Below are 13,210 nucleotides of genomic sequence, written 5' to 3'. Positions count from 1 at the left end.
CTCCGAACTGCAGAAACCAGAAAAGAATAGGAGGAGACAGGAACTGGCGATTTATTCTAGAAGAAAAAAGGATTCCGGCGGCGGCACGGACGCTCACGCGCCGACCAACCGCCGGATCTCCAAAGTTTTCTCTCAAGCTTTCTCTTTCTAACTTTCTCTCTCAAAGTGCTCCAGCCGTTCACTTTCCTTTTTGTATTTTTTATTTATAGATTCTGCCACTACATTTAAAATTAATTTAAATTAATTAATTACAATGGTTGTTGTTTCTTTATAGTGAAAAAAAACTAAAATATATAGTATATCTTATATAAAAGAATTTTAAATATAGTATTACTTTATTTAGTTTAGTCAAATATAAAAATTTCGAGAGTTCAATTTTCAAGAAAATAAAATATCATAAAATTAATAATAATTCATAGAAAACTAATGCAAAAATTAAATTTTAGGCATGTTTTCCTTAACAAAAAAACAACAGGTCAATATATGAATTATACAATTACATCAAATTACATTAAGTTATTAAAAATAATATAATATTATGTACAAATAAAAAAAATTATTATCAAACATCTATATTATAAAATAATATATTTTATTCTCTTTTTTAACGCTGATTTATTATGATATTACAATTATGATATGAGAAAGACTACATAGACGATTCTACTATATATGTACATTACAAAACATAAAAATATATATATGGAATTTTTAATCAAACCAGCGGTTTATGATTTTATGTTAAACACAAATTAAATCAAACATCCGCACGGGGGTGCGGGTCAAGTTCTAGTATATTATTAAAAGAGAAGTACACTTATATATTGACCTTTAAAATTTGCAATTATTTACAATGTAATGCCATTGAGTTATTAAATAGGGCAATTGTCAATAATAGCACCTTTTGAAGTTTATGTCTCAAAAAGAGCACTAGAAGGAGAAAGTCACAAAAATGACATTCATTAAAGGGTAAAATGTCCCTAATATCCTTGGTTTAAATTAAATAAACAAATAAAAAAAAAAATTTTATAGTTTCAGATTATATGTTTTCAGATTCGGAATTTTTATAATTTTTTTTTTATTTTTTTTTCAAATTTTCTTTTTATAGTTTAAAAATAATATTTGAAACTGTTTTATAAATTTTTATTTTTTATTTTAGTATTTTATTTTTATAAAATTTTAAACCCTAATTCCAAAACCCCACCCCCTTAACTCTAAACCCTAAGGTTTGGATTAATTAACCCAAGGGGTATAAGTGTATATTTACCTCTTTAATGAAACCTATTTTTGTGACTTTGAACCTTGAGTGATACTTTGGGAACAAAAACTTGGTTTGGTGCTATCCTAGTTTTTTTCTCTATTAAATAACTATAACCATTAATCAATGTCTTTCTTAAATTAATACTATCTAATTTCCCGAAACGAATGCAAACTAAAAACTTGGATTACATCAAGTCATTAAACCGTAAAATTAGTAAGCATAATATAGGAAAGTAACGAATGACATAGAAAACATTTTTAACTACTCCCATAAAATTATTCACCGAAAGTTGGTTTTCGTTTGTTCCTCGCCAGTAGCTCAATAGCTGCTCTAACGTGTACGGACAGAAATAAATGATTAAGAATTTTATTACTCAAAATACTTACAATTTTTTCTAATTCATAAGCACACGTTCATTCATTCATATCACTCTAGCTGCAAAATCATAAACTGGTGTTCATGTGCTTTATTTCTTTTTTGCTAAAAACTTTCATGTGATTTTTTTTATGAGTAAAAAACCATGTTATATTTTTGTTACTCTTAACATACTTTCATTCAAATCAGATTTTTAAATATTTTCCGAATCAGATAATCTATAATCCTCCGATTTAACCGCAAAAAATCAATTATCTTTTTTATTTCGAAAAAAGAACAGTAACAAAAACACTACATTTACATTATATTTTTTTTACCAGCCTACTTCCTATATTTGTGCACCAGCCTATAAATTTAAGGACATCACTTAAATTTGCCATTTATTTATGATTCTCATTTATTTCCAATTCAAATCTATATTATTAAAGCCAAAATAATTATTTATTCATCATCATAATTACAATTTATGCCACTGATTTAATAATTATTATTTAATTAGCTATAAATCATTTATTTTGGTAGAATATCCTCTAAACAAACTTACCGTTATTCTCTAACCGAAATATTCTCTAATTAATTTTACTGTAAAATTACCATTACTATATATTTTATTAAAACAAAAGTGAATTTTATATGACATGGTTTATTTTATTTTAGAAAGTTAGATTTATTAATATACAACGTAAAAATACTAATTGGTGCTTTAATTTATAAATAAATTACAAAATGGCTGATGTAAATAAAAATTGCAAATTGACGAATATGTTATATAACATATCATTTTGATTGGTTTAGTATCCAACCATAATATGAGCTTAAAAATCGCCGATGTTATATACTACAAATCGAAAACAAACATTCATACGGATGCACCATTTGTGTTATGAATAATTCTATAAATATTTTATATTATAATAGACACCCGTGCGGGTGCACAGGTCAAGATCTAGTAAATATGTTAAAAGGGATTATTAATCCAAATAAATAAGGAATTGGATTAACTGAAATGGAATGTTATATGATAAGTGGAATCAAAAGTGGGTATGCGGAAACAAATGTTATGGAAACGTAGAAGCTAAATTTAAAAAAGGACTAAGAAGAGGAACTTGTTGAAACGTATACAAGAATAATTTTATAAAACTATGACTAAAAATATATGCAAGATTAAAATAATATTATACACAAAATAATTTCTAGTATTAGTTTAATATTTGTATATTTTTATTCTTTCTATTTTAATACTATTATTTTTAGATTTTATATAAAATAAAAATATATTTTATATTTCTTTTAAAAAAAATTATATTTCTTTTTTTAAGAAAAAATATATTTCTTATTTATTTATGACTTTGGATTTTTAAAATAGAATCAAGATTTCAAAACGAAAGCGTAATCTTTCAAAGTGTTTTTAAAGAGATTATTTTGACGAAATTCTGAAAACTTTCACAAGTTTCTAATTCGAATTTCTTTCGATTTTAAAGAAGAAAGCAAACGTCATGTGAAGCTTCCGTTCAACCTGGGAATTAATCTGTGAGTGTGGTAGAGTCGTAAAAATACATGTTTATTCCTCCCGAATATTATTAACAAAGACTTTTTAAAATGTTGTATTTTTTATACAATAAGAGCATTATTCCAGGGTTTCTTAAAACGGAGTTTTTAGAGAAATATAAAGAACTATTTCTTAATTTTTAATTAAAAAGTTAAGAAACTGTTTTTTAGAACATGATTAATAGGAGTTCTTAGGAGTGGATTCTTAAATTATGCTAAAAACCCCACCCCTAAAAACCTCTTTAATCATGGACTTAAAGTACTACTTTAAAAAATAATTTCTTAACTTATTAGTTAAAAATTAATAAATAGTTGTTTATATTCCCCTAAAAATCTCGCCCTAAAAAACCCTTGATAATGATGTTTTAAAAAGTAGTTTAAAAAGACTTGGACTGCAAGGTTGAAACAAAGATGTTGTATAACTGCAAATAGGAAATCCATAACGTTGATCAGTCCTGTCTTTGAGATTAGGCATGTGAACTCGGTTCAGTTAGGTAATTTGGTTTTAGTTTGCTCAAAATTTTGCCTGAGTTGAACCGAATTCTGCATATATTCAGATTATTTCCTTGTTTTTGCCAAAAGAAACTTTCCATATTGTTTGTGACGACAATCGGAATAACCAAGTACAAATGTTATAAATATAGTTCTGAAATTAGTGGATGAACATCATGAGATTTCATTGTTATCATGAAATAAAATCTTAAAATTATAAGAACCTCAAGCACACTAGCTTTCTAGCCACAGATGACTTTATTCGTAAATGCACCTAGTTTCATCTTTGTGTCATTATGTATATTTTTTTTTAACTCTGCAAGTGGATCACGAAATATAATATGTTTCAAACGAAAGGAAGACCCACAGAGGCAGAAACAAGCAGAAGAAACAAAGATAGGTGACTAGATTGGGTAACTTGCCATACAAGTCAAACATATACATAAACGAGAGAGATATAGTTTGAATGAATCAATCAGCCAAAGAAGCTTGGATCGTAGCCATTGCTAGAAGTGGCCAAGACATAGTAAGCAACGATGTGACCAATAGAACCCCAAGCAAGAACATCCACGATGTTGAATCCAACTGGATCGTTCGATTTCAAGAGGCTTACGTACTCCTTGGCACGATCATCTCCCGCTTCGAAGTGGGTCTTCCCGTTCTGCTCCGGCACCTGTTTTGCCACATTCTCTCTCTGAAAGTTGAAGAAGACGAACCGGCCTAGGAAGAGGGAGAGACCTGTGCTGAGGCTAATGACGACGGATGGGCTGAGCTCAGCTCTCACAACGGCGGAGGAGGAAGATCTTCTTCCGGAGGTGGTGGATAGCTTTGGTAAGGCGGAGGAGCCACCGAGTCGGAGAGGACGAAGGCCGTGGAATGAGATGGAGTTTGGGTTTTTCTGGGAGATTACGGTGGAGAAAGTTGTTGGTGAGAGCAAAGCAGATGCGCTTGTCGCCGCCATGTTATCTTCTTATTCTTTGGAGAGTTTCAGTGCAAGAGAGAATGAGTGGTTTTGGATTTATGATCACTTTTGGCTTCTTGGAGGAGACGATACAAGATTTTGCTTGTGAGGATAGGATTCAAGGTTGATGATGTGGCATTCTCTCATTGGTTTGTATTGGATTATGAGATTTCAGACAAGTATTTTGTCTTACAGCCCCTCCTAGTTTAGACTTGTTCCCGTAAAGCGCCTTACATTTCACAGTCATACTAGAAGCAATATTTGCGTTAAAGCCCCAATATATACATTTTGTTTTGTAAAACGCCCAAAGTTTTCTTTTGTCAATTTAGACTACAGAGATTAACACAAAATCAAATTCTTTTTGGGTTAAAACCCTCATAGTTTAGACGGTTCTCCTTATAAGACCCTACTCTATTAACGTTCAATTTAATCCATACAAGTTTACAATCCAATAGAATACAACACAAAATCAGCAGAAAAGGATGAAAACGAGTCCCTAACAATGGATTATAGCCAAATACTAAGCTACAGGCGATCGTGTTGTTTCATCCTGGTCTATCCAGAGTAAAGAGTTTATGCAAACTCAAGCTGAAACTCAAACACTTATGTACAAATACACGAACCTCAACAGTCAACACTCAAAAGCTAACTAAATAGACTATCTGTGAAAACCCCTAGTACTTGCACAACACATCATTTACACCATTGGAGATTTGATTATAATGTTTTTATTTGGACGCAAGTGTATACCAGGCATGTGGTAAGCTCTTTTATTCTTCTGATGGCTCGAACGGTTACATAAATGAATCGAGGTAGGAGTAGTTGTGGTGGCGGCCATACTCAAGGAGACTACCATAAGTACGGTCCCAAACACCGATGAAGAGCGCTTCCGTGTCAGGGCTGCAGGAAATTCCCGATATCTCCCCAAAGAAATCGATCTCTTGCTCTGTTTCATACCCCTTCGAGACATCGTAGACATGGACAAAGTCAGCCGGCTCAGCCATGGCCATGTATTTCCCATCAGATGTGTAGCGGATAGATCGGATTGCTCCAAGGTTACCCCTCAAGACAGCAACAGATTTAGACAGGTTACGAATGTCCCAAACCCGACAGGTCTTGTCTTGGTTACCTGTAGAGAACGTGAGCCCATCTGGGTGCCATGCTGATGCAAAGGAAAAGTCCAAATGTCCTGCTAGCGTTTCCAGTGTCTGTCGGAAACATCCAACTGAGTTAGAAGACAAACATGGTTATTTATTCAGAAGAGTTGATCATATAGAGATAGTGTGTCTGCACCTTTCCAGTGTTGGGGTCTACGAGAAGACCCTCCGGGTTGTCTCCCACAATAGTCAATAATTTACCATCAGGGCTCATAGATATGTGCTGACAATAAAAATTACTCAAACTTAATGTGACACATACACTTATGCCAGTGTAAAAAATAATAATCAACAAAAAAAGAATAGACTTACATTGACTGGCCAAGGAAAGCGAAAGTAGTTAACAAGCTGATATGTCTCCATATCAAAGTCTCTGACTCCACAATCATTATTTGAGGCAGTGAAATGAAGTGCACCACTGCAGACAAACAGACATAGGCCAAAGGGAATGTTAGAAGCTGGAAACTAGCAAAAAAAAACTACATGGAGCAGATACCTGGGTTTGTTATAAATCTCAATTGCATTGGTGATAGCATTATCGTCATAGGTTGTACGGGAACAGAAGCTCACACCAGGTCTATCAAGATGCTGCATCAAACAATTGTGGAAACAGTTGATTAGATTGCATGTCTGTGTAATCCATAATTGGAAGAACTTTAGAGTTTACCTTGCATATAAGTTCTCCTTGAAATCCACCAGCAACTAAGAATTTATCTTTAACTGCAAGCGTACTCACTTGAGTCTTCGTAAATCCCTCCAGCAAACTTCCAGGATGTTTCTGCACCCACACAAGAAAAAACCACTAACTGATGTGGGTTTTAGAAGAAGAATCTCTGATGATTCTGGAAGAAGGAAGCAAACCTCGGATGGGGAAACATGGCCTTGAACATTGAGAATTTCATGCTTTCCAGAAGTCAAAGTAGAGTATTGGCTCACTAAAAATTGTGACATGAGGTACACATCATGCTTAGAAGTTGCCCATACCAAATTCCTCAACTACAATACAAAGATGTACACATAGAAGCTTTTTTAGAACAACAAGAATCCATTTATGTTTTAACTTATGCTGACAGTTGCAGCAATTTGTACATCCCCATTATGCATACGGACTAAAACAATTGGAGTAAGAAAAAAAAGGTAGATATGCTTGGATGAAAACCTGGAAATGGAGGATACTTGATTTGATAGATCTTGAATTCCGCCAGAAATCATAAAAGATGGCCCCTTTTTGTGTAACCATGCAATCCTGAGAGGCCATTAAGCAAATGATAAATAAGTATGTAACAGTTGAAGTTGAAACCAATATTATTGATGAAACAAGCAGACAATAGCTAAAGGGGATAAGAGAATGGGTAGAATATTACTTACTTTCCCGGAGGAATTACCAGAGTTAGGGACATTTTCGTAGTTTTTATACTGGTCTAGTCTAGTTTGTCTGTATTTCTCTCTGGTAATGCTAAGCCTATCCCAAGGAATACCCTGGATGTCTTTGCCTTTACGGGCTTGCTCAGCTGAAGTATCTGCTATTTTATTACTCTATAACCAAAATAAACCCACACAATTTAGTAACAAAAACTATATATATATATATATAGTAGTTGTACATTTCACGGTAAGCATTTAAGAATGGCAAAAACGAATTTGCATAAGACTTATTATGGAGGCATATATATTCTTACAGAGTAGTCAAACTCGTCGACATCGGAGTCAGATGCAGCCATGTCATCACCATGAAAGTTGTCATCTAGATCATCGTCTACATCTTCCATATCATCATCAACATGGTCCATGTACGCAGCATCCTCCTCCGCTTGGTAATTGGACATATTTTATTTATAGTTTGGATAGAAAAGGCAACTGCACATGTAGAAAAAAGCACATTTTATTACAAAACTCTGAAAGCAAGCGACCACAAAAGCCAAATAGAGTAGTTGTAAACATGAATATTGCTCCTTGAGTTGCAACATCTAAAACAAACAAAGCGGTTAGAGGAAAGATAGATCTCCACAAATATTACAATCTTAAATAGAAACTTCATCCCATCATAAGTTTAAAAAAAAACACTTCATCCCATCGCGAAACAAATGAAACGCCTACTAAACCGGCTCCGACACACTGAAAGTTTGGAAATAACGAAACCCAACGAAAACAAGACACTACCAAACATGTAAGTCCAAATCGTAATAAGGCAGGAGCACGACGACTCCAGGAACATAGCAGATAAATTAAAAGGCAGAAACATAGGAGATGTATGCTTCAACAAATTCATTACCTGGCGATGCAATTCCTTCGTGAAAATCCAGAAAAACTCTATTATTAGGTTTTTACATTTACAATAATTTTTAATTGGATTGGCGTTGGTTGAGATCGATTGCGAGAGAGAGAGAGAAGAAGAGATGTTTTTTATTTATTTTTTTTTTTTTCAATCACAGGTTATACTGTAACTGTACAAACGAATCAGACGGTCCTTGTTTTTCCTTATTTTTAAACCTCATTTCTTTGATCGTTGCTTTGTTTACGGTTTTGCCCTTCCATCGTATTCAGTGAAATTTGGTTTTGAGATTATGAGGGGTTGATTTGTCTTTTAACTCATGGCGTTCGGAAGAGTTCCACATTATTTATTAGAATTGCCCACATTTTATTAGTATTTACAATATAACCTCGCCAACTTTTTAAATACTCCAATCATACCTAACTGCAAATCCATCATTACAAGATATTACATCAAATATCTATAGCAATAAAGATGCATTTTCTCCCTTCTCAACACTTTACCTATGCAGACAATGCTCCAAAATTCGCCACGTGTCGCTGTTCCATCCCTCTTCGTTTGATTTTTTTTTGTCTTTTTCGTTTGATTTTTTTGGGCCCATATTATACGAAAATCTCGGCCCACGGTATCTTGGTTATCTTAGAGTGTTCATGTTCAAGCTCAGGCGCCTTAAACATTCATATTTCTATGGTTCCGATAAAAAACAATTGTAATGTTTTCCCTTCTCATAACTCCACCATTAATCTAATCATTAAACTACGCTCCACCTCCCCTCCCACTCCGCTCATTTACTAGCTGTTGTGGAAAAGGATTTGATGGGTATATATCTGTTTATCTTCTTAATTCATTGACTCCAATGATTTTAAAAATCTCCCTCTTTTTTATGGATTTGTCTAATTTTAAAGTGTTTTCGGCTAAATATGTTATGCTTTTCTTCCTGATTAGTATTTAAGACTTTTTTGTGTTTAAGATATTTATAACACTTTTGGAGTCTATTTATGCTCCAATCTTCATGCCTTTCCATCGTCTTTAATGGTTTTTATGTATAGTTCATTTCTTTTGTTGGAAGCTTCTTGAATAAACAGATACTTTGTCATAAACTTAGCTCATCGTTGAATAGTGATGAAGATCATAAATGGCTCTATTTGTCCTTTCTTGATTTGTAGGTCTGAAATAGATTTTCTTTGGATATAATTTAGGTTAAGTTTGGTTTAACATCAAGCTTACACAGAAAAAAGATACTGGAGACAGAGCCATCTCGGAAGATATTCTCAGTGAGGAGCTTCACTCAGCCACAAACAGTTTTAACTACGACAAACAAACTCGGTTAAGGCCGCTTCGGCAGTGTGTATTGGGGTCAGTTCTCCGATGGTTCACAAGTATATTTATCTCAGCGTTTCTTCTCTTTAACTTAACTGTTATGTAGAACGTGCTTCTTATTTATAACCTCATCATGTGAGGTGAAACATTCTGCTGGCCTATTCGGTTTTTTTCTGATCATTTGTGTTCTTGCAGGTTGCAATCAAGAGGCTCAAGGTATGGAGTCACAGAGAAGATATAGATTTCTCTATTGAAGTTGAGATTCAAAAGAAATTTTGTGAAATCGTTAATAAGAGACTGAAAGAGGAAAACATGGAAGAGAAGCTGAGAAGTTTGTCTTGGTGGGAGTCGTGGGACTAATATATGCTTAGATGGAGCCAGAGAAGAGACTGACAATGTCTGAAGTGCTCGAGATGCTAATGAATGAATCAAAGAAGAAGATGTTGTCTGAACTTGAAACCAATCCTCTCTTCAAGAATCCATATAGCAGCAAGGAAAACTGTAGAGAGCATCAGGAAGTTTCAGATGAAAGCTCAGAAGTGATCTCAGAAGAAAAAGATCATCATCAATAGGATTTTTTAAAGCACATGACATTTATTTTCTCAGATTAGTTTTTACCATCTTCTGTTAATTATACTAACACATAACAAAGCTACTCCATTTCCAAATTTCTACTACCATGCTTCTCCACTGAAACTTCCATTAAAAAAGTATGAAAACGAAAGTATTTTATTTAGTTTGTTTATGCCAACTTCATTTTGTACATCCTTATGGTTGCTTCATTACAGTTTCTTTGAATTGGCCCAAGTCACCAAACTTTAACCGTAGAAAGAGCTGCAGCAAAGTAGTAAAATCATCATATCGTGAGGTGAAAGAGAAGTATTCTTCTCGACTTCGCCACAGTGTTGATGGTTGGAAGCAAGAATCCAAAGCGAGTAATGGCCTGAGGATTTCAAACATAAAAATGATCCCAAAGAAAACACCACCAAAGTCTGAAAAGGTTTATGGAAAAAACAAGAGTGGTCATGAGGAGAGCTAGGTGGAGTGAAAAAGAGTTTTGTGTAATCCAAAAATCTATGTAAATACATTTAAAAGCATTTTAGTAATTTATAAAAGGTCCAAATATATCACATATTTTGTGTTACTGAAAAAAAATTGAAAAAACAATGATAAAAATAAATTTCACCACTAAAACGCCTTTAACTTATGTATTGTATCTACTTCCTTAAAGTGATATGTAGTCTTAAACTACCAAATTTTTTTTTTGGTAAAAATGTAAAGATATTATTACCAGTTTTTTCATTTTTGACAGAATTACAGAGAATGACAAGAAACAGACAAACGAAAAAAAATACCTAAACACAAACTCAAGCTAGCTATGACAAGGCAAGGCAGACACAATAACCAAAACCGCTATCCCGAGGCTCGACCAAATCCGCACTCCGCTTGCCGCAAAAGAATGAGCCAAGTTCAACCGAGAGTCGAAACCCGGTAATTTTGGCCTCCCCGGTGATTCGCTCTTAAAAATAATGGCCCATTCGAAAACAGCTCGCCGAAGGCTTCATAGCACTTGCCCACACGAACATACAGCAACAGCAGAGGCCTAGCACACCCGCAATAACCAAACTGAGCATTTATTAGGCTCAAAAACGACCTGAAGGGTACGAAGCCCACACTACACCACAGGAAAAAAGGCGGATTTGGAGTACCAGCGGCTTCAATGCCGCAATCGGTTCATAACCTGCACAATGAAGGAATTGAACAACAATACCATCATTTATCAAAGACAAATGCCGGCGCTGGGATGTGATGTCCAAACATAAGTTGCCATCGACGAACACTCAGGCGACGGAGACCACCCAACCACCCGAAGTTCAACGCCAAATGCCCAAAATTATTAAAACAATGGTTATATTGTTTAGTGAAATTTTGATGCTTTAAATGAACCATAACACATATAATCTCAATTTATTATGAGGTATCTGTACACTAAATAATCCATAAATTTTTGAAAATAATTAGTCTCTCCTAATATTTTGAAGATTGTAATATAAACTTTGAACTAGGAAAAAATTAAACTAATTATTATAAAAAATATTAGCATATAAATATTTATATTTTGCGTTTATAACAAGAAAACAGATCGTGAAATACACAGCAAGAACAAAATTACTTAAAAATATTATTGAAAACCAAAACTTATAAAAAATAAAAGTCAGAGAACAATAAAACCTTACTAATGAAAAAAAAATTCATCATTTGTTTTCAAATATCTATCAATATTATGAATTTAATTTATTATATAAGTTTGAATAAGTTTTATTTCCAAAGGATTAAAACAAATCCATAGGTAGAATATACTCTCCCCGTTGATAGTCATGATCTTCTGTATTATTGATGATAACATTCAAAACTCAAAAGGGTTCAACCTTTGTCCAATCAACCTTACAAACCAGTGATCACACTGCAGCCGGGAAGGACAAGCGAGTCGCAATATAGACAAGAAATCTAAATAAATTTGTAGAATATAAAACATTATTGGGAAAATTGTTTTTTTAGAGCAAAAAAATGGTAACTATGTCCTTTTATACTAATCTATACTAATTTATGTCCTATTAGACTAATTTTTTTCAAAATGGCAGTAATGCCCTTAAAATTATAATTTTTTTATTTTTTTTCGTTTTTTTTTTATTTTTTTGTTCCTTTTTCGTTTTTTTATTTTTTTTTTAAAATCGATTTTTTTTTTCAAAATATAAAAGTGAATATTCCCAAATATTTTGTTTCCATATTTTTAGGAACTGATTTTTTATCCGTAGAATACAACTAATATGTAGAAATCGGTTTCTACAGTTTTTTAGAATTATAGTAATGTTTAGATTTTGATTTCTACATGTTTTAGATTTATAGTAAATCTGTAGAAGTCAGTTTCTACGTGTTTTAGATTTATATTAATGTGTAGATTTTGATTTCTAAAGATTTTAGAATGATAGGTTAAGCGCGGAATGTGTATTCTAAATATTTTTAGAATACTCCTATTTACGTAGATCACGTATTCTAAACATTGTAGATTCAATGGAAAAAGTGGATTTCGTTTTCTACTTCGTAGAATGTCATTTCTACTTTATTTAGAACATAATATGAAATTTATAATTTTAACTTTTTTATAACTGGAAAAAATATCACTAAGTTCATATAGGTAGTTTATCAAAAGTTACTATTTTTCCAAAATTTTTTTGTTTGTAAAATTATTTATTAAATTTATTTTCAAAAATATTAAAGGGTGTTATAGGAAAATATGACACAAAATATAGATTAGTCTAAAGGGACATAGTTACCATTTTTTTGCTCTAAAAAAACAGTTTTCCCAACATTATTTCTTCATTTTTAAAAACTCTTCGAGCAAAAATCAAATACTAATAAGGATATTAAAAAATAATATATATATATAGTATAAATGATCAGAGAAGCACAAAAAGAATAGAAATAAAATTATCTCAACTATGGGCTTACTTAAAACAAATAGATAAATTAATATATATCGTTAAATGAAAATATCTTCACTAAAACTTTTTCATTTATGAAATTTGGTTAACTACAACTAAAATAAAGCTGGATATCGTATCATAAAACAAATTTCAACTGGAAAATGATAAAAGTAAAATTAAATAAATTAAATAAATAAATAATATTTCATACATCATAATCAAATCATGAAAAATGATAAATAAAATATTTTTGAAATTCGCGCGGACAAACCACTAGATCCTAAATAATAATGGCTATTATACTTCTTCACAACCTCTTTTCTTCTTGCTTTCATGTTA

General features: G+C 32.4%; 2 protein-coding genes across 4 annotated transcripts; both read right to left on the bottom strand.

The window, feature by feature from the left end:
- Positions 1-3,999: 3,999 nt before the first annotated feature.
- LOC106354088 (photosystem I reaction center subunit V, chloroplastic) lies at positions 4,000-4,809 on the bottom strand. Its single transcript, XM_013793942.2, has one exon. It carries the CDS (start codon positions 4,635-4,637, stop codon positions 4,152-4,154), a length of 486 nt encoding a protein of 161 aa, XP_013649396.1. The 5' UTR covers positions 4,638-4,809; the 3' UTR covers positions 4,000-4,151.
- A 224-nt stretch (positions 4,810-5,033) lies between these two features.
- Positions 5,034-8,260, bottom strand: BNAA08G00370D (uncharacterized WD repeat-containing protein C2A9.03). 3 transcript variants are annotated; one of them, XM_013793939.3, is made up of 10 exons: positions 8,067-8,260; positions 7,474-7,651; positions 7,163-7,330; positions 6,954-7,040; positions 6,656-6,790; positions 6,462-6,572; positions 6,291-6,382; positions 6,107-6,212; positions 5,931-6,017; positions 5,034-5,845 (listed from the first exon to the last, which is right to left on the bottom strand). In XM_013793939.3, the coding sequence occupies exons 2-10, from the start codon at positions 7,618-7,620 to the stop codon at positions 5,432-5,434; spliced, it is 1,347 nt and encodes a 448-aa protein (XP_013649393.1). In that variant the 5' UTR covers positions 7,621-7,651; positions 8,067-8,260; the 3' UTR covers positions 5,034-5,431. The 3 variants fall into 3 exon arrangements, with proteins under 3 accessions (XP_013649393.1, XP_013649394.1, XP_048594350.1); XM_013793940.3 differs by lacking the exon at positions 7,163-7,330; XM_048738393.1 differs by lacking the exon at positions 8,067-8,260 and having other exon boundaries at positions 7,180-7,330.
- Positions 8,261-13,210: the final 4,950 nt, after the last annotated feature.

This window comes from Brassica napus, chromosome A8, assembly GCF_020379485.1.
Source record: "Brassica napus cultivar Da-Ae chromosome A8, Da-Ae, whole genome shotgun sequence".
NCBI lineage: Eukaryota > Viridiplantae > Streptophyta > Magnoliopsida > Brassicales > Brassicaceae > Brassica > Brassica napus.
Note: the sequence above shows the minus strand (reverse complement) of the source record. Positions and strands in the feature narration are given on the sequence as shown.